The sequence below is a fragment of the Neodiprion lecontei genome, chromosome 6 (genome assembly GCF_021901455.1).
Source record: "Neodiprion lecontei isolate iyNeoLeco1 chromosome 6, iyNeoLeco1.1, whole genome shotgun sequence".
NCBI lineage: Eukaryota > Metazoa > Arthropoda > Insecta > Hymenoptera > Diprionidae > Neodiprion > Neodiprion lecontei.
In genome coordinates, this window is record NC_060265.1 from 13,292,209 (window position 1) to 13,314,787 (window position 22,579).

A 22,579-nucleotide genomic window follows, 5' to 3' on the forward strand; every position below is an offset into this window, starting at 1 on the left:
GTCAAAGATCACGTAATTAGAAATTTACCTACATGCTTCCATGCCTGACAAATTTAGTCCCGCTTTGACAATGAATTATTTCGTACCTGAAAATATAAGAAGCTATTATTATCAGACAGGATCTTTTGGTATTTTTTGATACAACTAATTTCCAATAAAATGCACAAAACATAAATCGTTAATGAGACGGATTTTTAATTTTATGTAAATAAAGAATCTGTTCGCAATAAACTTTGTTTTTACTTACCTACCTCTGTTTGTCCAGACTCCCACTTGTTAATGACATTTCACATTGAATTTCAGAGTTCTTCTTTCAATAAATAACACCCAATTTTTTTATCATTGGATATTTGCTTTTCCGTTAGATTCTTTATTGCGTCGGTTGAATATCTTCCGATATCGACCACGGTATTGCCGAACGATACTATTCTTCTTAAACAATTCACGTTACGTAAAAATAAACAACAGCATAATCTCAATCCACGGCTTTACGCGCGAAAGATTTACAGCTTTAGTTTCATTTTCTGTACGTTGGTGCTCTGCTCAGCAGACGAAAACATCGCCGCAGGGCGATTTCACCGATCAATGAGATTGAATTATTTGGCACATGCGCATTGTATGTATAGTTTCAAGAGATTGTCCCGGTATAGAGATATAGAGTCTACTGTGTCTGGTTTATAATGTACAAATAACTGATATCAATTCTTTTTTTTTTAAAATAAATTCATTTTACATTTTTCACTTTAAATTTAGTTCATAGTTGACCACTTTCGTTCACTTTGGGATGTTTTTGCTGTGAAATGATAAATTTTTCAACATTTTCTTTACATTTCCTTGTGTAATTTTCATATACCATACGTAGACGGACCACTCTCCGGGGTCCGTCTCAAGCAGCAGCTCCTCCTCTGCTGCTTCTGCTGCTGCACACAGAAGCAGATTTAATCCGTCGTCTTGTTTTATGGTGGAAAAGGCGTTAAATTATTTGCTCAGGGATTCATACGTGTTTAACTGCATTTGTATATAAGTAATTATTTATCCATTTTTTATGGCTAGATGTAGAATTCACTGGTAATGATTCTCAAAAAGAGTCCGGCTCTTTGGTTTGCCGAGTTGAATTTGGTTTTACTATTATATTTTATGAATATGCTTTACCTGGTATTTTCTCCCCGACCGCTGCAAGACCTCATCGCTGCCCTGTTTCGAGAATGTTCATTAATTTTATGTTACTGTTTACTTTGCTATTTATTCATTCATATTTTCAATGGTGTACTTACTTTGTTCGGCATGTTTGCTGTATATTTAATTTATCTATTTACAAAACAAAATATCACCAAACTGGGCAGCGCTCACCTATCATTATTTTTTACTTCCTTTTATCAGCTACGGTGTTTCATTTGAACGGTCAAAGGTCGGAATATAATTATTTGTAATTAATTTTGTTGTTGCATGTATAGGTATAATAGATATGTACTTATATATTTCTTTCATTTATTTAGAAATTTAATATGGTATAAATATCGTAGAAATATTTGCAATTTTATATTAACAAATTTGTACTTTTACCATTTTTTTATTTCTGATAATTTACACTTTTTTCATTTTAAACTCAGTCAATACATCCTCATATCTTTTTTCTAACGGTGGACACTGAACACTTAAATTCAGATCAAAGAAAAGAAATATTCCTATACTAGATGAATATAACAAAATTTTTGCTAAAGATAAGTATGACGTAGGCAAAGTAAAAAACTATGAAGCATTCATCGATCTACAAACAGAGAAATATTCTTATAAGAGACCATACAGATGTTCAATTACAGATAGAATTTAAATAGAAAAACAGATTGCAAAACTATTAAAACACGAATTGATCGAGGAGCCGTACAGTCCATTCGCAGCACCAGTCACACTGGTATTTAAAAGAGACGAAGGGAAAAGAAATAGACTATGCGTAGACTTTAGGGATTTAAACAAAATAATAATTCCCCAATCTCAACCTTTTCCTTTAATCGAAGACCTAATGGTTAACACAATAGATTGTAAATATTTTACAACTCTAGATACAAATTCAGCCTTTTGGTCCATACCTTTAAGAATCCAGGATAGACCAAGAACAGGATTTGTAACGCAAGAAGGTCATTAAAAATGGACATGCCTTCCTTTTGGCTTAAAGACGTCCCAGCAATTTTTCAACGAATACTTAGTAATATTATAAAAAAATACGGCTTATCTGGGTTTACAGTAAATTATATTAACGATATATTAATTTTTTCAAAAACATTCACGGAACATGTAGTGCACATAATAAGAATGCTAAATGCCATTCAAAAGGCAGGATTCAGACAAAAATTCAGAAAGCGTGAATTTGCAACAAATTCAGTGAAATATTTAGGACACATAATAAAAGAAAACACAATCACACCTCTAAAAGATAACTTAGAATCAATAAGAGAATTTCCAACTCCACAAACAAAAAAACATATAAAGCAATTTTTAGGGAAAATTAATTTTTACGGAAAATATATTCCAAATGTCTCAATAACACTTGAACCTTTACACAGTTTACTTCGTAAAAATACACAATTCCATTGGTCAAATGAATGTCAGAAAACGTTCGAGATCATAAAAAATTACTTATATTTTAAACCAATCTTTGCCATCTTTGATCCGAAGTTACCTATATCTATTTATTCGGATGCCAGTATAGTTGGTTTAGGAGCTGTTCTAAAACAAACCCAAATAAATGGAGAGCAGAAGACGGTGAGTTACTTTTCAAAAAAGTTAAATGAATCCCAAAAGAAGAAAAAACCCATTTTTTTGGAATGTTTGGCGATAAAAGAAAGCCTAAAATTCTGGCAATATTGGCTACTAGGAAACGCTTTCACCGTATATACGGATCACAAACCCCTAGAAAAGCTAAATGTTAGAAGTAGAACTGATGATGAATTAGGCAACATGATTCATTATTTGTCGCAATGTAATTGTACAATAAGGTACAAGCCAGGGAAAACAAATAACGAAGCAGATTGTCTTAGCAGGAACCTAGTTTTGTAGTGTTACGAAAATAATGATGATAACCTGTCAACGGTGAATATTATAAAACTAGAAGATATAAAAAGCGATCAAGCACAAAACCAACAAATAAAAGAAAATAAAAGATTTACAATGGAAAACGAAGTGTACTACAAAAAAAATAAAATAAAAAAAATTAACAAATAATACTAAGTGAAGAATATAGTAAAATTATACTAAAGGAAGTTCATGAAGACTAGTGTTACATAGGAATGAAAGAAATGGAAACAAAGGTAAAAGCTTTTGACACGGCACCAAACATCATGAAAAACATCGAAAGGATGTGTAAAAACTTTGAAGTTTGCATAAGAAACAAAACAACACTAAACAGAAAATATGGCCTGATGTCACAATTGGGTCAAGCTGAAAAACCCTTTCGAGTAATGTCTTTGGACACTATTGGTGGATTCGGTGGTTAAAGATCAACATAGAAATACGTACACTTACTGGTGGATCATTTCACAAGATTTGCATATACACTATGCTCAAGAAACCAAAACGCTCAGGGCTTCATAAAATTAATTAAGGAAGTTCCAAAAGAGAATACGATTGAAACACTACTTTCAGATCAATATCCGGCTCTAAATTCGAACGAATTTAGAAATTATCTTGAAAATCGAAATATACAACTGATTTTCACAGCAGTAGATGCACCGTTTCCGAATGGTCCGAATTAACGTCTGAATCAGACACTGGTCAATAGAATACGATATAAACTAAACGAAAGAGAAAAGAAATCAGCATGGTCCAAAACAGCAGAAGAATGTACAAATAAATACAACGGGACAAACCACACAGTCACAGGATTTTCACCAAAATACCTCTTAAGTGGAGAATCTACGGACTTATTACCACCTGAATTGAAAGAAAAAGATAAATATACAAAGGATTTGGAACAAGATAGGAAAATAGCACTACTCGAAACGAAGAAATACCACGACTATAACAAATCTATATTTGATAGAAACAGAATACAATATACATTCAAAGAAGGAGATTTAGTCTACGTGGTTAAATAAATCATCATGGATCATAAAATCATGGAAATAAATCAAACAGGAAGAAAATGGATGAAATCAGAATTGGTCCATTTAAAGTAATGGAAAAAATTTCGGATTCAATTTATAAAATAGACACCGGATATAACAGAAGATCACTTGGTCTGTATCATGTCACAAAGCTCATCCCTATGTTCAATGGTTTGTAATAAAAATGCTAAATTTCCACCTTCAGATAAAATTAAGCATCTTGATGGGGTGGAGGGAGCATAAGCTTTGGGTACACGCCGGTAAATCTGGTACGTCGAGAGAGGTCGCCAGTCGATGGACTCGTAAAGAAAGACAGAGAAAGAGAGTTCGAGACAGAGATAGATTGAGAGACAGCAGACAGAGAGACCCGAAGCGAGTCGTCGTGTTAGGAATTTAGGTATAAACTTTATTGATAATGAATAAACTGTTATAATCCTCTACAGAATCTAGGAGGAGATAGAACCTCATACGGGAATATAACATAAAGAAGTACGAACATTAATATGTTGATTCTCTACATTTTAGGTAAGTACATGCCGGTAAATCTTTTGTATATTTAGAACGATCATGTTGTAGTAATAAACTCTACATTTTAGACGAATCAACCCTGTGTTTTATTTCTAGTTTACGCGTCTTCAGCAGGGGACTCCGACCGAACTCGATACAAAATAGGCAATAACTACTTTTGACTAATTCTTTCTTTGTAAATTCTTTATTTCGTGCTTCGGCGCACGCTAATAAGGTACTTGGACGACAACGATCCCGACCACCGAGAGACCGATATCTACCATTTCCAGCTCTCGACGACTTCGCCTACCGACGGTCTAACCAGACTATACTGGCTACCTTGGTGCACTTCTATACACCTGGGGTAGCATCCACCCGAACCTTCCGTATCGCCTCGACTGCCGGTGAACAGGGAGATAAAAATCCTCCCGACGGCCGAGGGCACCGCTCCTCAAGGAGGAACCAGCCGCCCGCTCTATCGGATGCCGTAAGAATGGCGTAAAGGGCAGACCGTAGCCTGCCATCTTCGGACTTACCGGCCTGGTGCCGGACAGACTCCAAACCACTACGTCCAGATTGATAAAGTCATCGTTCCGAGGATCGACGCAGCCTTCCTGTCGGCAAGGACTAATTGTGTGGGTCGTGGTCCACGGTTTAGTCAACCGTCTGACTGCACGACCTCGGGTATAGGCAGCCGGCTACTGCCTGTACAAAAGCCGGTGGAAGTGAACAGTGAGGCGTCACTCTATCTATTATAGAGTCTTGGTGATCGGTCAATTAAGAAAACGTATTTTTAGTTAACGTTTCGACCCGGATATGGGCCCTCCTCAGAACGATTTATTTTTTTAAACTGTCAAAAAGAACAAAAAAATGTTTGTAAAATAAATAATAGTACTGGAAGTAATCAGACTTAAATATTGTAGATGTAATACTCTTAGAACTATTATATATTGTTGATAGTAAGAACCTTATGATTAATTGAAATAAGGATGTTTTTGAGTGTTATTTACCTTTTGAATTAAGTAAGTGGACTAAGATGTAGTCGAATTCACAATTACAATTGGTGGAAACAGTGTTCTTTTGAGTGACGGTGGACAATGTCAATCTTCAAGTTATTTCATATGTGGGAGTTAATAGTTGGTAGTCATTAATTAAAAAGATTGAAGAACTATGTTTCTTCACAGTCAGTATGTCATTGTGTTAAAAGGTTATTAAAGAAGGTCTTTTTAGCAATGAAATTAATTCACAGGTGTCAATGAAGTGGAGGTAGGCTCTTTATAATTAAGTTCCACATGTCTAACGAAATATTGTTGGTTGAACCAATTGAGTCAACAGGTGAATAACGACTGATGGGAGAAAACAATGTAATCCAGAGTGAAGGTGAACCTATTATAAACAATTGTACAGAAAAACAATAAATATTTTGTAAGAAAAGTTATGTAGAAAGGACTGTATAATGGGGACAAAAAAAATTTTTTGTATGTAGTTAAGGTTAAACAATATTTGTTGTGTGGGCGGAGATTAGAGGTTTGTAAATATTACTTAAATGTTCAACATCTTGTCTAAGATTAACAGAATTGGTATGACCTACAATGTTGCACATTTCTAATAACAGTCTTCTATAATAATTGTGTTCTTCACAAAGGATGTTTGTGTTGTCGTAATTAAAAGTGTGTTGTTTATCGATACTATGTTTCGTTAGAGCTGTGTGACGTTCTTCAATCTCATGTATGTTGCGTTGGTGTTCCCTAATTCTAGTGTTGAGATGTCGACCAATTTGACCTATGTAGACTTGATTGCAGTCATTGCATGGTATTTTATACACGACATTAGATCGTTTGCCCATGGGGATCTTGTCTTTGCCTGTATCAAAAACTAGTTGTGAATCTTTTGAATTTTTTCCAACAAACTTGACATTATATTTGGCGAATAAGCGGTTAAGTGACTCAAAGAGGCCGGATACATATGGGATGGGGATATATGTAGTAGCGGGTCTATTGCTATCTTCAGCGGGAGCAGAGTCAATATTATTGTCAGGTATGTTGTTGATGTAGGTGCGTCTCTTATTAATTTGTTGGTGTAATGGGCCATGAGGGTAATCATTCCATCTTAGTACATTGTATATGAGCGACAGGTTTTTTTCCTGGAACTCTGTACTAGCTAGTTTGATAGCTCTGTCAACTAGGTTAAAGATGGTGCCTATTTTGAAGGACAAAGGATGGTGAGAATTGAAATTCAGGTATCTTTGTGACCAGGTTTTTTTGTGAAACCAATCTGTCTTGATATTATTATTGTTGTGTATCAACAATACGTCTGAGAAACTGATGGCGTTATTTTCTTCTGTTTCGATAGTAAATTGTAATCTAGGATGGTACCGGTTAAAAATATTAAGAGTGTGATGTATTTTTTTATTTGGAACGGCAGTAAGAATATCATCCACGTATCGAAAATAGAACGGTAAATCAAAACCAAGATCGTTAATGCAAGACGTTTCCAAGTCTTCCATGACGAGGTCTGATAGGATTGGGGAGAGAGGACATCCCATAGGCAAACCAAACTGTTGTGCATAAGTATCGTTATTAAATTTAAATATTGCGGAGTCAAAACATATTTTTAAGGCTTTTTCAAGTTCACTAAGGGGAATTGGGATCTTATTTTCCAAAGAAGCCCACCGGTTGTTTATTGCACGCAATGCGAGATCTGTAGGAACGTTGGTAAAGAGTGAAATTATATCTAAAGATATTAACGTGTAATTGTCCGGGATAATCAATGTTTTAATTTTATCAACTAAGAAAAAGCTATCCTCAACTCTCGAGATGGGAGGTGTGATATTGGTGGTGAGCCATGAATTGATTGCTTTGGCTAAGGTATAGGTCGGGCTATTGACTTTTCTTACAAAATATTTATTGTTTTTCTGTATAATTGTTTATAATAGGTTCACCTTCACTCTGGATTACATTGTTTTCTCCCATCAGTCGTTATTCACCTGTTGACTCAATTTATTCAACCAACAATATTTCGTTAGACATGTAGAACTTAATTATAAAGAGCCTACCTCCACTTCATTGACACCTGTGAATTAATTTCATTGCTAAAAGACCTTCTTTAATAACCTTTTAACACAATGACATACTGACTGTGAAGAAACATAGTTCTTTAATCTTTTTAATTAATGACTACCAACTATTAACTCCCACATATGAAATAACTTGAAGATTGACATTGTCTACCGTCACTCAAAAGAACACTGTTTCCACCAATTGTAATTATGAATTCGACTACATCTTAGTCCACTTACTTAATTCAAAAGGTAAATAACACTCAAAAACATCCTTATTTCAATTAATCATAAGGTTCTTACTATCAACAATATATAATAGTTCTAAGAGTATTACATCTACAATATTTAAGTCTGATTACTTCCAGTACTATTATTTATTTTACAAAAATTTTTTTGTTATTTTTGACAGTTTAAAAAAATAAATCGTTCTGAGGAGGGCCCATATCCGGGTCGAAACGTTAACTAAAAATACGTTTTCTTAATTGACCGATCACCAAGACTCTATAATAGATTACATACGAGGTCGAGAATTCTTATTCATCAGAGGCGTCACTCTCCACTCGGTAATTCTGACCGAGAGGCACCCTGTGTATGCCTCTGTCAAAGATGTCCCCGATGATAGGCAACCTGGATAGTAACCTGAAGCAGCTATTAAGTCGTACGAGTTGGTGTCAGTGACGAAATCACGAGCAGCACATTACGCCACATCTAGCGGTAATCTTCGAAAACGCATGACCACGTCGTAACCAATATTCGCCACAGGGGGATGGCCTATTTGCGGTGGGGGTCAACCAACCAATCAAAGGGAAGAAGAATCACCTCACGACAACCGCGAGATCGGCGAGCCGAACTCCGATCTCCTTCTATTCTACGCTTGACCTGCTGGGTGACAGCATCGAATTTCCTTATCCTACCGATTCAAGCTATCGATACTTCTCTTTTTACCGCTATCGTTTCTCTATCGTTCCTATCGTTGATGATCCCGCTAGCGTTTTATCACTACTACTGTTTGTTCTATCGTTAGATTTCTCCTGTGATTCCGTTTCATCCTTCCTTTCTTCCGTTCCGTTTTGCGCATTCTGAGTTATAATTAAAAATGAATTCAGTGTTGTGTGCCTGAAGTCACCGACTAAGGTAAGGCTTCTGCCTCTGTATTGTATCGTTACGAAGTTGCTCATAATTTCTATTCTTTCTTATGGTATTCATCGACTTTGTGTGAATCATGGTCCACGGCTTAGAGTTGCAGTAAGCCGCCGTGTGACTGCATGATTTCGGTCATTAATATTGTATTTATCGTTTCTTGGTTGCATCGTGCGATGCCAGTTTTGTGTGAATCATGGTCCACGGCTTAGAGTTGCAGTAAGCCGCCGTGCGACTGCATGATTTCAGTAATTAATTATTTTCGTGTCTGAGCGACCTCGTAACTGCCGAATAATTATTTCTTTTGTATTTATAACTTTTCTGATTATTTGTGAATTCCTATTAGCCTGCTTCTGTATTTTCTATCGTATTTTGAGCCCTATTGGCTTTACGTTTCATTCCATACTTTTTTGTAATAGTAGTGTGCCTTATATTTTATTTCTGTTATTGCTTCTTGTATTTTCATTTATTTTTGTGCCTATTGTATCGTATATCAAGTTCCTTGGAGTACAACCGAGCGTAGAATCAGCCTCTAAATATTACCGCACCTTTTTTTTCTATTGCTATTGGCAATTTTATATTATTTTTGCCTGTTATTCTTTTCTCTGTATCTTGTTAAGTTAAGTTCTGCGAATTATCCTTGATTCTTTTGTACTGCGGTGTATTTAGTGTATTTCTTTATTTTGTGAACTCTCCGAAATTCTCACTCTCTCATGATTTTGTATTTTGAGTTCTCTCAAAAGTAATGTTCAGGAATTCATTGTTCAATTCCTCAAGTCCGTAATCATTACAAATTGATTCTATCGTTTATGAAGAATTCTATGGAAAGTTATGTTTAGGAATTCATTGTTTAATTCCTCAGGTCCGTAATCATTATAAATTATTGATTCTATCGTTTATGAATAATTCTACCGAAAGTTATCTAGTCGATCGTTTACGCTACCGATTTTGTAAATTGTTAATGAATATTAATCTCTTGTACTGGTTATATTCTATGGTAAATTCGTCGTATTATCTACCGAGCTATCGTTACCTTGTTTTCTACCGATTGCAGTAAAGTTCTCTCGTTTCTACACACATTTCCAATACGTGGTATAAACAATTCATAACAAAATCTTTAACTTTGGAATTACATGGTGTACGTATAATTTTTAAATATATGACTTGTTCATTTGATTTTTCACTTACATAAAATGTAAATACTGAGATGATGTGCGTGCACGTATTAGATAGGGGGTCAAATTACTAAAATATTGGTGATGAGATGTAGTAGTTTTATGTATTGCATGGGGGTTATTGAGAAAGAACAAAAACACAATTACAGTGTTGGGTCTTACAATTAGTTTAGTTGATACGAATATATATGTATATGTATTTCTGGCTGGCATCGCGACATGCGATAAGCCTGTTGATCTGTGTGGAGCCCGTTGTTACTTTTCACACCGTTGTTTTTGTATTGTAAGCGTATTTTGTTGCCTGGTTATTAAGTTCTTATCAATGTATCGTTCTCTGTATTGTTATTAAATCTAATAGTCACTTTTTGCAATATCGTTGACCCATCTCATAATACTGTTATCGCTCACTTGTTGAATTATCATTGTTTACGACACTGTTTGTTTATCACGTACCTGAATGTCGCGTCGTATGCTTCTTGTAAATGTCTTTCATTGCGGTCACTTGTAAAAGACTGGCAAGTTGAACACAGTCTTAATTGACCCGCAATTAACTATTGTTTCATTATTTTTCTTTTTACTTATGTGTATGTCATAACATAGAATTCCCGGCCCACGATTTCCCCTACCAAATACTAAACAATTGAGTATCTCGCTTAAGGCAATGTTTTCCTTACATTAAAGTTTCTTGGTTTTATTGTGATTCGTAACACTAAGTGTCTGGCGCCCAACATCAGTGTAACGGCCTGAATGCGTGATATGATGAGAATATAAGTTTGATATTTATTGATTCGGTTGAAAAGCAGGGGACAAAGCGAACAATTTCGACGGTAGATGAGAAATGTGTCAGTCAGGAGGTAAAGATGGAATGACTACTTGGGATGAGAAGAAAAAGCAGGGGTGAATGCAGAAAGCAGAATGCATGATCAGGGTTCTTGGAGCAAGAGGAGGCAGTCAAGCGTGCACAGGTTGTGCAAGAGTTCGTTGAGTTTGATGAAGTAAACCGGCTTCTGGATAAGAGCTACGAAGATTAAGTTATGAGCGTGATACAAGACCGAGCACGTAACAACTCCCCCCCCCCCCCCCCCCCCCCCTCCCCCCCTGGGGAAGAACATTCGGTGAAGGTACGGAATTGAATGTTCGAAAGGAGGCGGAATGTTGTGGAAATGTAATGACAAACTTACAAAATTTTACAATGGAATCTATCACCCAGATATTAGTGCGCGTTTGAGCCGATTAGTATACGTATTTATTGTAACAGTTTGATGCGTGTTGACCTTTAAACATAGTTTCGATTCTGTGGCGACGGAACTGGAAGGGCAGGGGGGAGGGGGGGAGCGTTAGTCGTACGCTGGCTGCTATGCGCTTGTGCTACGGCAACTTTTGTGAGAGTCAGTTGTAGAAAATGAAGAGTTACATTTTTCATGTAACCAAGTAGTAGCATAACAAGGCCGGTTCTAGATACAGACACCTTCTTTACCGATCAAACCGCCTATCAGTGCATCCCCAGACGCAATCCCTTTGAGGTTACCCCCACTCTCGTGAGATAACACGTACTCTGCCGACCGCTCGTCGGTAAGAAAATCTCCCAAATGACCATGATCGTCAGTAAGAAATGCCTGAAATTGCCGTGGTATTACCCCGTGTGGGATAAATTGTGCTCTATGACGGTGAAGAAAATCATGCTCTTTCAACGCAATCGATAACTGCATGACCGAGCGCACTCCGTAAATCCTCAGGCGTTCGAGCTCACCTCGTGGAACCTCGAACGTTCGACCGAGAATCCTGGCCCGTGTCAGGTTTTTTGAGAGTTTCCAGAAGGTTCAAGAAGATTCTCCGGCAATCGAAAGGTTTCGGAGGCAAAGGTACGACATGGGGAGGCTCATGCAACGGCCTTGAACGAATCTAGGCTGACAAACAATTCGTCCGACGTGTTTCGACTCGACGTTGAGTGGTATGCGGTCAGAGGATTTTAGTGCGACTTTGAATTCTGAAAGATCCGCTCTGACCTTGAACGAATTTCAGACGAACAATTCTCGGAATCGTTCGACGAGTTTCGACTTGTCAGCGAGCAGTCCGGGACTATGAGAAAGAGCTTCTTTGACCCTGAAAGATTCTCGGAAACTTAGGCTGACAAACAGCGCGTTCGACGAGTTTCGACTTGACGGCGAGCGGTCTGCGGACCTCAGATTGAGGTTCTGAAATAAACTCTTAACTAGCAGGACAGAGGTTCTGAATTAACGGTTGATATTAACGATAAAACATATTTTATTGAAAAAAACAACTTAAGATCACAGTCTTACATGAAATTCATAATTTTGATATATAAGTGTGATTACATGTTTCTTACTTAACGGTATCGTACCCATGCTTTAGGCAATGGGAATAAATAACTGTTCGAGTAGATACCGATTGTCTTTTGTGTTTGAGTGAAAAATTTTGCAGTAACAATACATGTTGGGCTGCACAGTTTGGACGTAATATAGCATGATGCGTACAGGTTAAATTCGTATATGACATTTTATGCAATTTCCGGAACCACGGACGACCCAAATCCATCAAATCAACGGCTTGAACTTTTTTACCCAGAATTTTATGCAGCCAACTTTTCTTTTCCAAACCTTTTACGTAAACTGCCAAAGCATTACGCAGCGACATACATTCGATGGTGAAGTCAAGCTTCTCGAAAGGTAAATGACCACCTTCCCAGGCTGGTCCCTGATAATTCCGTGACAGCCAGAAATTTTCGCTTTTGAATGAAGCGAGTGAATAAATCCAATCGTACAGAGGTTCGAGAAGAAAAATTGACAGGTTGGTATCTTGGTCGAATGACACAACCGACAACTCTTTTGGTGTAAAACCGGAACCCGGGCTTCTAAATCCTTGTACGTCAACTATGAACTCCATCGTGAGAAATACTGAATCAATTGTCACAACCTGCAAGGTTTTCATACCAATTTCCTCACCCGACCACTCAGCGGGTTATATTCAATTATACGATCATGTAAAATCAAGCAGTAGGCAGATATATCAGTAGAAGGTTATTTTTAGCCTCAAATTCAGAACGAATATCTATCGGTCCAGATTTCAGAGCCTCGTTTTATTTCGAACAGTCAATGAAAATCAGAGGTTCGTACTATAGAATTTTGCTCTCCGTCAACAGAGGCTCGGGTTCTTTGCCGTAACAGGTGGCCTGAAAGTTTGTGTACATCTCGTACAGTAATGCAAAGCGATTCTGACCCATGTTCAAGTTCAGGTTACCGTACGAGTAATACTCGGAATTCAAGAAGAACTTGACGTCAGTAATGTTACAGTAATTAAGATGACTGACATTTTTGCTGGCTTTGTTTTTTCTATTCGTTTGAAAACCGAGCATAACAAATGGCGGTTTTTCCAAATGGGTGGACGTTTTCACAGTCCAAACGTGTTTCGTGGTTGCCGGTAGCAAAGGATATTCGTACAACTCCCAACTGCGGAAGCTCATGGAGACAGGTGTATCTTTCTCAATGAAGTTCAACAGTGCGATTTTTCGTTGATCCGAGAGCTTCACATAGGGTACTAACCAATTCACCTGATCTATCACGATTCTAAAGTCTTCATCATAAATCTGAACGATGGCATTAGGTCACTTTTCGATCTTGTAAGAATCAGCTCGTGTTTCGCGTTAACGATGATCTTGCGATAGTCTTCAGCGTAGCCCAATATCATGCTCAAGGGAATAAATACGTCAAAGTTGCCATCGGCATCAGTTAATTTCTTCATTTCCTGAACGTCGAGCCATCCAGCATTTTCCATCAGCCAACTTTGACCAGGGTTGAGCGGAGCAAAACCTTTCAGCAGGCTGGTCATACCAACGTTTTTACATTTATCAATCTCTACAGCGTTTAGTTCGTACCGTACATCTTCGAACAAATGGCAGATGGTATTATTGACTAAAGTTGTGATCGCTGCTGCAGTGCCGTCCGATTTGAGCAATTTTCGAGAGATATGCAGCGATCTCTTGCTCGGTAATACCCATAAATCCTGATGCTGAACGGTGATTCGAATCTCATCGCTGTTGTTGAAAATTGACGATGCGTACGGTTTGTGTGCGTGTATTTCATGGTGGGCGATTGATTAGTCAAAGACGACAGGTGTTTGATAGCTCTAGATTTCCTCCTCCATGGTACGTAGCAGGCAACAAAACAGCAGAATCACAGTTTTCATTTTCGGATATTCCTTTTCCAAAAGGTGTCAGCTTTAGAAACAAAGCTATCAGAAACTCCACGTTTCGACGTGTTAGCGGTTCGGGAATCGATCGATGACTGACTTGATCGGGATATGTTGACTGACTAATATAACTCTTTATGGACAATTTGTTATATACAATACCCTTTTGTATTTTGCGATTTGATGTGCTGTCTTACAGTTATAACTTCTCTGGAAAAATTGACCAGGTCTCCGTCTTGATCGACTAACCGAAGCTATATGTGATCCATGGTCTTGACGATGATCGGAAGGTAAATTACGTGCGACGACACTTTCACGATCGTATATCGCGGCGGAACGATAGGGAAAAAGTCGTGAATAGTATGCACTTTGCGCTCGTTGACGTAGGCACCCGTTGTAATGCTGCATTCGACTCGCAACGCATTGACCTTGAGAATAGCTACAGGCATATCCGCATGGTGAGTTTGGTTGGCTGCCAATACGAGCGGTGTAAATCCGAGAAATTGACCAATAGAATCGCCAGGTTCTAAATTTACGACATGGCTACATTTGATTTGGCTGCATAACGTATTGTTGTTAGGCTTTATGCTGAGTTCAATGTTGGTACTTCTTAACGCGTCTTGAATATACTTGTCCATAACCTCAATTTCGTAGCTGCCAGTGGATATAGTAACTACCTTATCGGCTACGTATAGTTAATTGCAACAGACATTAACGTTGGGAATAGAATTGAAGGTTAACAGTTTAATGAGACCAAGAACATAATTTTTTTTCAAAGCAAGTTCGATCGGAGGAAAATATTGCGCTTCGAGAATCGAAGACGTTTCCGACATCGTTAATGTTAACAAATCATCCATGACTGCGAGTGGTAGACTGACGTTATTAAATTACGTGTCATTTTTTCATAGTTCATCGCTGAGAACTTTCAGACACAAGTGTCCGCAATCGAGTGAACCGTAATCTTGATACCTTTCATCGTTGTAGTTGACGCTACCAGCACCGAGATATTTCACGAGGTCTAACGGAGGTTGAAGAAGACCGAAACTGTCGAAATAAACTACATCGTTGCTACGTTTCTTATATGCAACCCAGTGTGTCCCAGGGCCATCTTTATCGTCGAGATTGACTACAGCTGTCTCGTTTTCACGCGGTCCGGTTTTGGGCATTTCGTTGCGCATAAAGGCACCTCGGAAGTATAGAATTTTCATGATTTCTGCATACTTTAGCAAATCCCAGTTGGTCAACACTCGACGTGGTAGCTTGACACTTAGTTTTTTTGAAGATGAAGACCGAAACCCTTTTCATAAGGTTTGAGAAGAAGACCTTCACCTAAGGCGATCACTTTCATCGTTTTGTTATGCTATTTGCTTCCCTCTAATTTTCGTTCAGCCGCGCTCGCATCGTTCACAGCCTCTGCTATACCCGTAGCACCCCCCGCTAATGCACCCGCAGCTCTGAGACTGGTAAAAATAGGTATGAGAAAAGATAGAAATCCGCCGACTTTTGAGGGTACCGGTAGAACGCGCAGTGATCGGACATTATATTTACCGCCTTCGTTTTTCACAGCTTCTCGAGCACCTTTGAGCGCAGATTCAATGCTCGTTTTCGCGTCGTAGCTCCGAATCATAGTCTGTTTTGCAGCTCGTATGATATTGTTCAAGGAAACGTTCTTTCGTTTTCGACACCACATGCCTAACTTTGTTTTCACCTTCATCCTGTTAGCTACAGCCTAAGCGGCTGCCTTCTCACCCAAATTTGCGTCATTTGCGAAAAGCTGTTTCTAGGCTTTTTTGGCTAATACTTTATCCGCGACGCTTCTAGCTTCAAAATTACCCGCGTCGACGTGTAGACGTGCGCGGTATCGACGAGACCTGGCTGGCGGATCTTGTTGATATGATGTCGTACGCTGGACAAAACAAAGGCTACATGTAATTGCTCACAGTCATTGATATTTTTTCAAAGTACGCATGGCCTATACCGATAAAGAGCAAGTCTGGAGATGATGTTACAAAGGCAATGGAATCTGTGCCTGTCCAAGGACTGGTACCGAAATATTTACACGTCGACAGAGGAACGGAATTTTCCAACTCGAAATTTAAATTTCTTATGTCACGCTACGGAATCAAACTTTACTCTACGTACAGTAATTTGAAGGCATTGATCTGCGAACGTTTTAATCGCATGCTGCAAGGTGAAATGTGGAAACGGTACAGTATGCAAGAAAGCTACAAGTGGCTCGACATCTTACCCGATTCGATATCGACCTACAACAACACGAAACATCGGACCATACGAATAAAACCATTGAATGTCACCGTTGCAATCGAAAGGCAATTATTACGTCAGGCGTACGGAGGGCTTCGAGCGATACCTACCAAATCGGCAAAGTTCAAATCCGGCGACAAAGTTCGAATCAGCAAATTCAAAAATTTCTTCGAGAAAGGTTACACTCCCAATTGGACGACTGAAATATTCACTATAAGTCGAGTGGAAAATACTCATCCTGTGACGTACAAGCTCAAAGACTACCGAAATCAACCCATCGCTGGTGGTTTCTACAAATAAGATCTCCTTAAGGTTAAACATCCGGATATCTATCTGGTAGAGAAGATGCTCAAGAAGCGTGGAAAAAAATTATACGTTAAGTGGTTAGGTTTTGACAATACACACAACAGTTGTATAAACGAATCGGACATGTAACATTTGAATAAATGAATTTTTGTGAAAACGTATCTGCCTCTTTATTTTATACCCGATACATCACAAGTATGCTTCTTCATTTCTTAGACAATCGAGAGACATTTGCATCGTTGTATAATTTTGTATATTTCGGAACTTTTTATTCACCATCCTACATCATAATATTCTATACATCATGGTACAGTCATAAATTAAATCCTACGTACATTACGTTACGGTAATTACATAGCTAAGGTGCAGGCTTGTAGCTCTACGGAAGCGTGTCGGTTGTGTTTTGAAACACGATCCGCTTGTCGTCATTCCAGCTCAGTGCCACTTTCTGCTGTTCTACACTGTATACCTCGTGTTTTCGACCTAATACCAAATGCTGATTTGTAAACAAATTTTGACGTTTCAAAGCACATTCCAAATAATCGTTGAAACTGATTTTTGTAAACGCAGATCCTTTGACACCTTTGGCACGTTTATTGTCTTTCTCATCTCTCAAGATTCGGAATGCATACAATTTTGCGCTTAATCCTACAAATTCCAACATTATTTTGCCGATATTCTTATCTTTTATTAAGTCGAGGACTTTTTTGTTCGCTAGAGGCATTTCATAAGCGTTATCAAGCGGATAATCAGACGTATCGAATTATTGCAAGTCCTCCTTCATATATTCATGTACGTCGGGGACGATAAAGTTGTAAATCGATATCGGTATACGTTAATTTTGCTCGGTTGCCAAATTTCCGTTCAATATAATTATGATAAAAATCGTAGATATATGTTTCAGACAGATCCAGGATGGAGAAACCTATACAATGGTTTATTCAACTTTACTTTCGTTTCACCCATTTTGACGATAATTATCTCTTTGTCGAATACGGTGCAGCTATGAAAATGAGGTTTGGTTATGGTACCGTCCATCCCATTCGGTGGTAAATCGAATATCTCTGTACTTTCACACGTTTTCATTTTTTTGCCAAATACTGCGTTGTTTGTTAGTTTGTAAAAATTTTTCTTGAATTCGTTGTGAGATATTTTCCGCAAATCAGTATTCAAATCTATCTATTTTTCGAGCCGCGGGGTTTGCTGGAATTTAAGAACTTTGTGAATTTTGAGTAATTTTAAGCCTAATTCCAAACATTGTTCCAGAACGCGATAGTGAACAACGTAGTTTTTCTTGGAAAGTAGCGTGGTCGTCAATTTCGGCTGTTTATTGTTCGAAATCAGAGATACATAGTGCTCCGGACACAATGGTAAATCCTTATGAGTTTCATGCAACTCCTCAGGATATTCCAAATCTACCTTCAGTATGTAACCAAACTCCGTTTTCTTCGGGATGGCAAGAACGTCGCACTCTCTGAAACCTGACACCCATTCAAAGGAATTACATGGCAGAGCAAAGTTCATAGTAGCACCGTACAAATTATTACCGTCAAAGTACATGAGATAAGATTCTTCGACCTCAGGATCGAATGCCTCTCCCATGTACCTGTTGTTAGCCTCTGCGTATCTGTTCAATCACTGTAACACAACCTCGAATACCCTTTTCAATAAGCATAACCATATCTATGTGGGTGAGAAGCTCGAGCTCGATGCCTGTATATTTTAACATTGCATCAAACGACAGACCGGTCGCTGTTTAGTAATGTAATGGGTCCAGTTTATACGTTGTCCAACAATTCTGTGGAAAATTTGAAAAACGTTGGCTAGTCAGAAGACATCCGTCTCTTAATACAAGTCCGAATACTCTCCCAAAGTTTAAACGTTAAAAGTTTGCCAAACTTCACATGTGCATAGTCGTCGTCTGATATATCCCGATCATTTCATTTCGAGTAAAGTTGTTGTTTCGATGGTAGACGTCTGTCCTCAAGCTTCTCATAACTGTCTATGTATTCGTACGGGAACACTTTTTTTCTGGTCAATAACTGAAATTTATCTGAGCTACGATAAAATTTTCGTGTGATTGATTTTTGATCATCACCGAGATACGTTGCTGATTTCTCACGACTAGTGAATGTACTTTTCTTTGTTCACGGGTAGAATCTTAATTGTACCCTCGAACGATGTAGCCGGTGCTTTAATCAGAAAATGCGAATCGCAACCCGACAGATTTTGGATATCACTGGAATAGTGTGCGAATTTTGATAATTTAGATTACAGCTGCGGTGAGCAGCTCCACAGTACTTTCCCGTAAAATGACAGTGATCACGACGTTTTACGTCTGTGGGTGTGAACGGTTTTCCGCAAATATGACAGACCATCGATAAATCAAATTCGTTAATCTGCTTGCAATTGAGTGCGTCCATGGGGATAATAGTCTTGTAATATCCCTCTAACGAATGTGCCAATTCGTTCAACTCGTTTGTAAGCCATTGGATGCAAGTCTCTCCACGATTAATTTTGAATTTTGAAAGCGAATCGTCAAACACACAATGTACATAGTGAGCTATGCTATATGGCAGATGCTTCTGATGAATTGTTCTATTTGCCCCAAAACTTTTAAGAGTGGGCCGCAGTAAACCTTATAGATCTGCGTAAACGCAGATTGGAACGGTTTCTTTATGTTTGAAATTTTTAAATTTGAGAATCTTATCTTCTTCTGCTGGTAAGATGACTTTGGATTCATTCCAATTTATGCAGTCCACTCGATGCTCCAACAAGCATCTTTCAAAATTAAAATGAGACAGACACCTATCGCACAACCACGTCTGATGTGAGCGTTTGCAAACTTGAGAACTTGCTAATCTCGAAAAATTTCGAATCCATGCAAAATGATGTGTTACATTCCTTTTAATATTTTCTACACCATCATCATCATCATCATCATCGTCATTGTCGTTTTCAGGCTCTAAGACTAGAAGATGGATTACTGGTTTATCAGACTTGTTTCAGCTTGAATATATGGGTACATTTTCACTGCGCTTTTGTTTTCCAGTACAATCTATACCATAAACGTTAACTGAAAGACCGTTAAGTTTCTCAAATTTTGGAATTTGATCTGAGGACATTGGGAAATTCAAACCATCATACCGTAGCACTGAGCTGAAATGTGGATAGGATGTGATTACGCTGGGATTTTCGTTAGCTGGAAAGAGGGCTGCGTTGACCGACCATAGAAAGCAATATGAGTCGCTGTTGCGGATGTTGACGATAGTCTTCTTATCTTGAATATTTTTGGGTAGTGGTGTGTATGTCAACACACCGCCTAGTATTAGCCGTACTTGTTCAGATTTACAGTCAAATTTATCACTTCGTACAACGATCAACCAGAGTCTTTCTCTTACAAATCTTCGACTTTGCTTAACATTTTTTGTCTCATGTGCTCTTCGAACCACCCGTGTATGTCAGCTGGCTGGAGGATGATCTGGTTTCTGGTATTTAAATATTTCATTTCTTCAACAAGTTCGGCGTTTTTTCTTACACCAAATTTGTAGGTTAAGATGCAGTTGGCTTTCAAACCCCCAGCCTTTCGCAGCATTCTCTTCATTCTGACAATGGCGAGGTGTTTGGCATCTTCGAGAAATCTGTTCAAATCCTTGTGTCGTAGATTGATGACGGCTCCCGTTGTCATTCGACTCTCGAAAGCTGTCTCCAAATCTTTCGACCGTGCTCGATCGCTTCTTCGTCGGCTTTGTAATCCGTCACCCACGTTTTAAAATTGTTGAAGTTTGGCTGTGAATGATTTCAGAATTTCAATTGTAGTCAAAATTCTTGTCTTCTCTCCGATCGTTGAGGCGTTGTTGCGTAAGATTTTATTCAAACACCTGGTATTTTGGGTTCCGAATCGAATCCATTTTCGCAATCTCTGCCGGTAACGATTTTTTAGGTCAAATCTTGAACGCCGTTTCCATAATTTGTATCAATTTCAAACTTTTTTTGGAATCCATGTTTGTTTCTTCTTCTTTTAATCACGCACTTGACACAGATAAAGTTGCAAAGCTTGCTCTAGAATGACCGATCTATGCTGTCACGGTCCCTTTTATGGGTAAACAACGACGTGACTCACACATTTCCGAAAGTTCGTGAACAGCCGTATGCAATATTTTTCAGCGAAAAAAATTTTAAGATATTTCTCGAACGAACCTGCAGCGCATGGAAGATGACAAGGCAGTTTTTGGAACTTGGCGAAGGAGTTTCGCACGCCTCATGTACGAGAGAGAGCTGTGAAAGTGAACTAATCGCTAGAGTTATACATGGAACTGTGATAGGCTCAGTAGATATCGTTCACCGAGACGGTTAGGGGAATGTATTACTTTGCCCACGGTATCGGTTTTACGATTTCGAGGCCTACATACTAGTGCAGTAGGACAGAGTGGGAAGGATATATCCTGCAAACGTAACCGACAAGTGTCAACCACTTTATGATTTGGTATTAGTTTAACTGTGAACCTAAAACATATGAAGAAGCTGTACGAAGAGTGGGGTGCTCCGTCCGTCTGATGAATTCATTAGCGGTCGAGCTTTCAAACTGTCAAGGCGGGTGATTGAAATCAGTTCACTTGTACATTTTTTTTTTTTTAGCTTCAGTGTACAACAATTTTTGATTTTACTTGAGCAAATAGAAATAATTTAACGCATGTGCGCTTTGTTTTCAGAAATTTTAACGCAAAAAAACCATGGAGTACGTAAATGTTCTTCCACATGTGCGGGTGCCTAGAGAGTGGGTCTCCCTAGTACCTTACTATTTTATCCTATAATCGGTCCGGCTGTCGTTGAGTGTGCACACGGCGAACGGCGGCCGTAATGATAATAATAACCCTCGAAATGACGTGATCGTTTATGAGGCGTGTGTGGCAGCTCGCCTGGCACGTGATGAATGGGGAGATTTTCTGTTTCAAAAAATGTGAGAAAAATTTTTCTTCAATTTCACAACTTTTAGAACAAATTTATTTATTTTTCTTTTCTTCTTTTTAACAACGAAAACCTCCAACCTTTGTGATACATACATGTCTTACGTTTCTAAAATATCATTTTACAAGTTTTAGCACAAATTTGATAAATACTTTTGTGCGTGATACATCATATCTTGAATTTCCAAACTTTATTATATGTTTCAGAGAGCTGTAAACAACCACAGCATCCAACGTAACCAACGTAGTAGTAGTAGTATATAGATAGTTGATGTGGAGTACAGCAGAAAAATAAAAGCTTTGTCAAAAAAATTTATACAGTATTCTTAGAGGTCATAAAACATAGAATAATTGGAAACTTCTTTGAAAGTTTTTCGTCAAGTTTTTGAAATTGGTTCTTGATCACGTTTAGTAGTCGCACGGTTCATGCTGGTAAGAAGGAGATGCTGCACACGTTGCCCAGGTACGGTGTTCAAATTAGGCGAGAGTCGACACATCTTTGAATTCCATTTGACCGTACTGACCGCCCAGATACTGCAAGAGCAATCGCTCCTCCTGCATCGTCTGCACCAATTTCTGATATTGGGTCTCGTCCTCGTTTAGCAGTCGCACAATCCATGCCGATAAGAATACGCTGAATTCGTTATTCAGGTCTGTAAGGACACGCTGTCCAAACCTTGTTTGGACTCGTCAAATGCTAGTGACTTTATAGATTTTGAAAATTTCCAGCTCCGTCAATTTCTTTGTCGGCAGAAATTCGTTCATGCTTGCAACTTTGTTGAGTTTTGTGAAATCCATTTTTTTTAAATGCTTCGTAGTTACGTGTTTCTTGATAAATTTACATTTGCGAAC

The 22,579-nt window shown here is 38.3% G+C and overlaps 1 protein-coding gene across 3 annotated transcripts in view; it reads left to right on the forward strand.

Moving 5' to 3' along the window:
* Positions 1–22,579, forward strand: part of LOC124294980 (dipeptidase 1-like) — a 1,606,684-nt gene that overhangs the window by 1,318,657 nt on the left and 265,448 nt on the right. Inside the window, exon 12 of one of the 3 annotated variants that reach the window (XM_046742824.1) lies at positions 21,935–21,989. The exons of the other annotated variants lie outside the window; for them this stretch is intronic. Within the exon in view, the coding sequence (XP_046598780.1) occupies positions 21,935–21,944 (10 nt within the window). The 3' untranslated portion in view covers positions 21,945–21,989. Of the gene's footprint in view, positions 1–21,934; positions 21,990–22,579 lie in introns of those variants that run through there. 3 annotated transcript variants of the gene reach the window in all.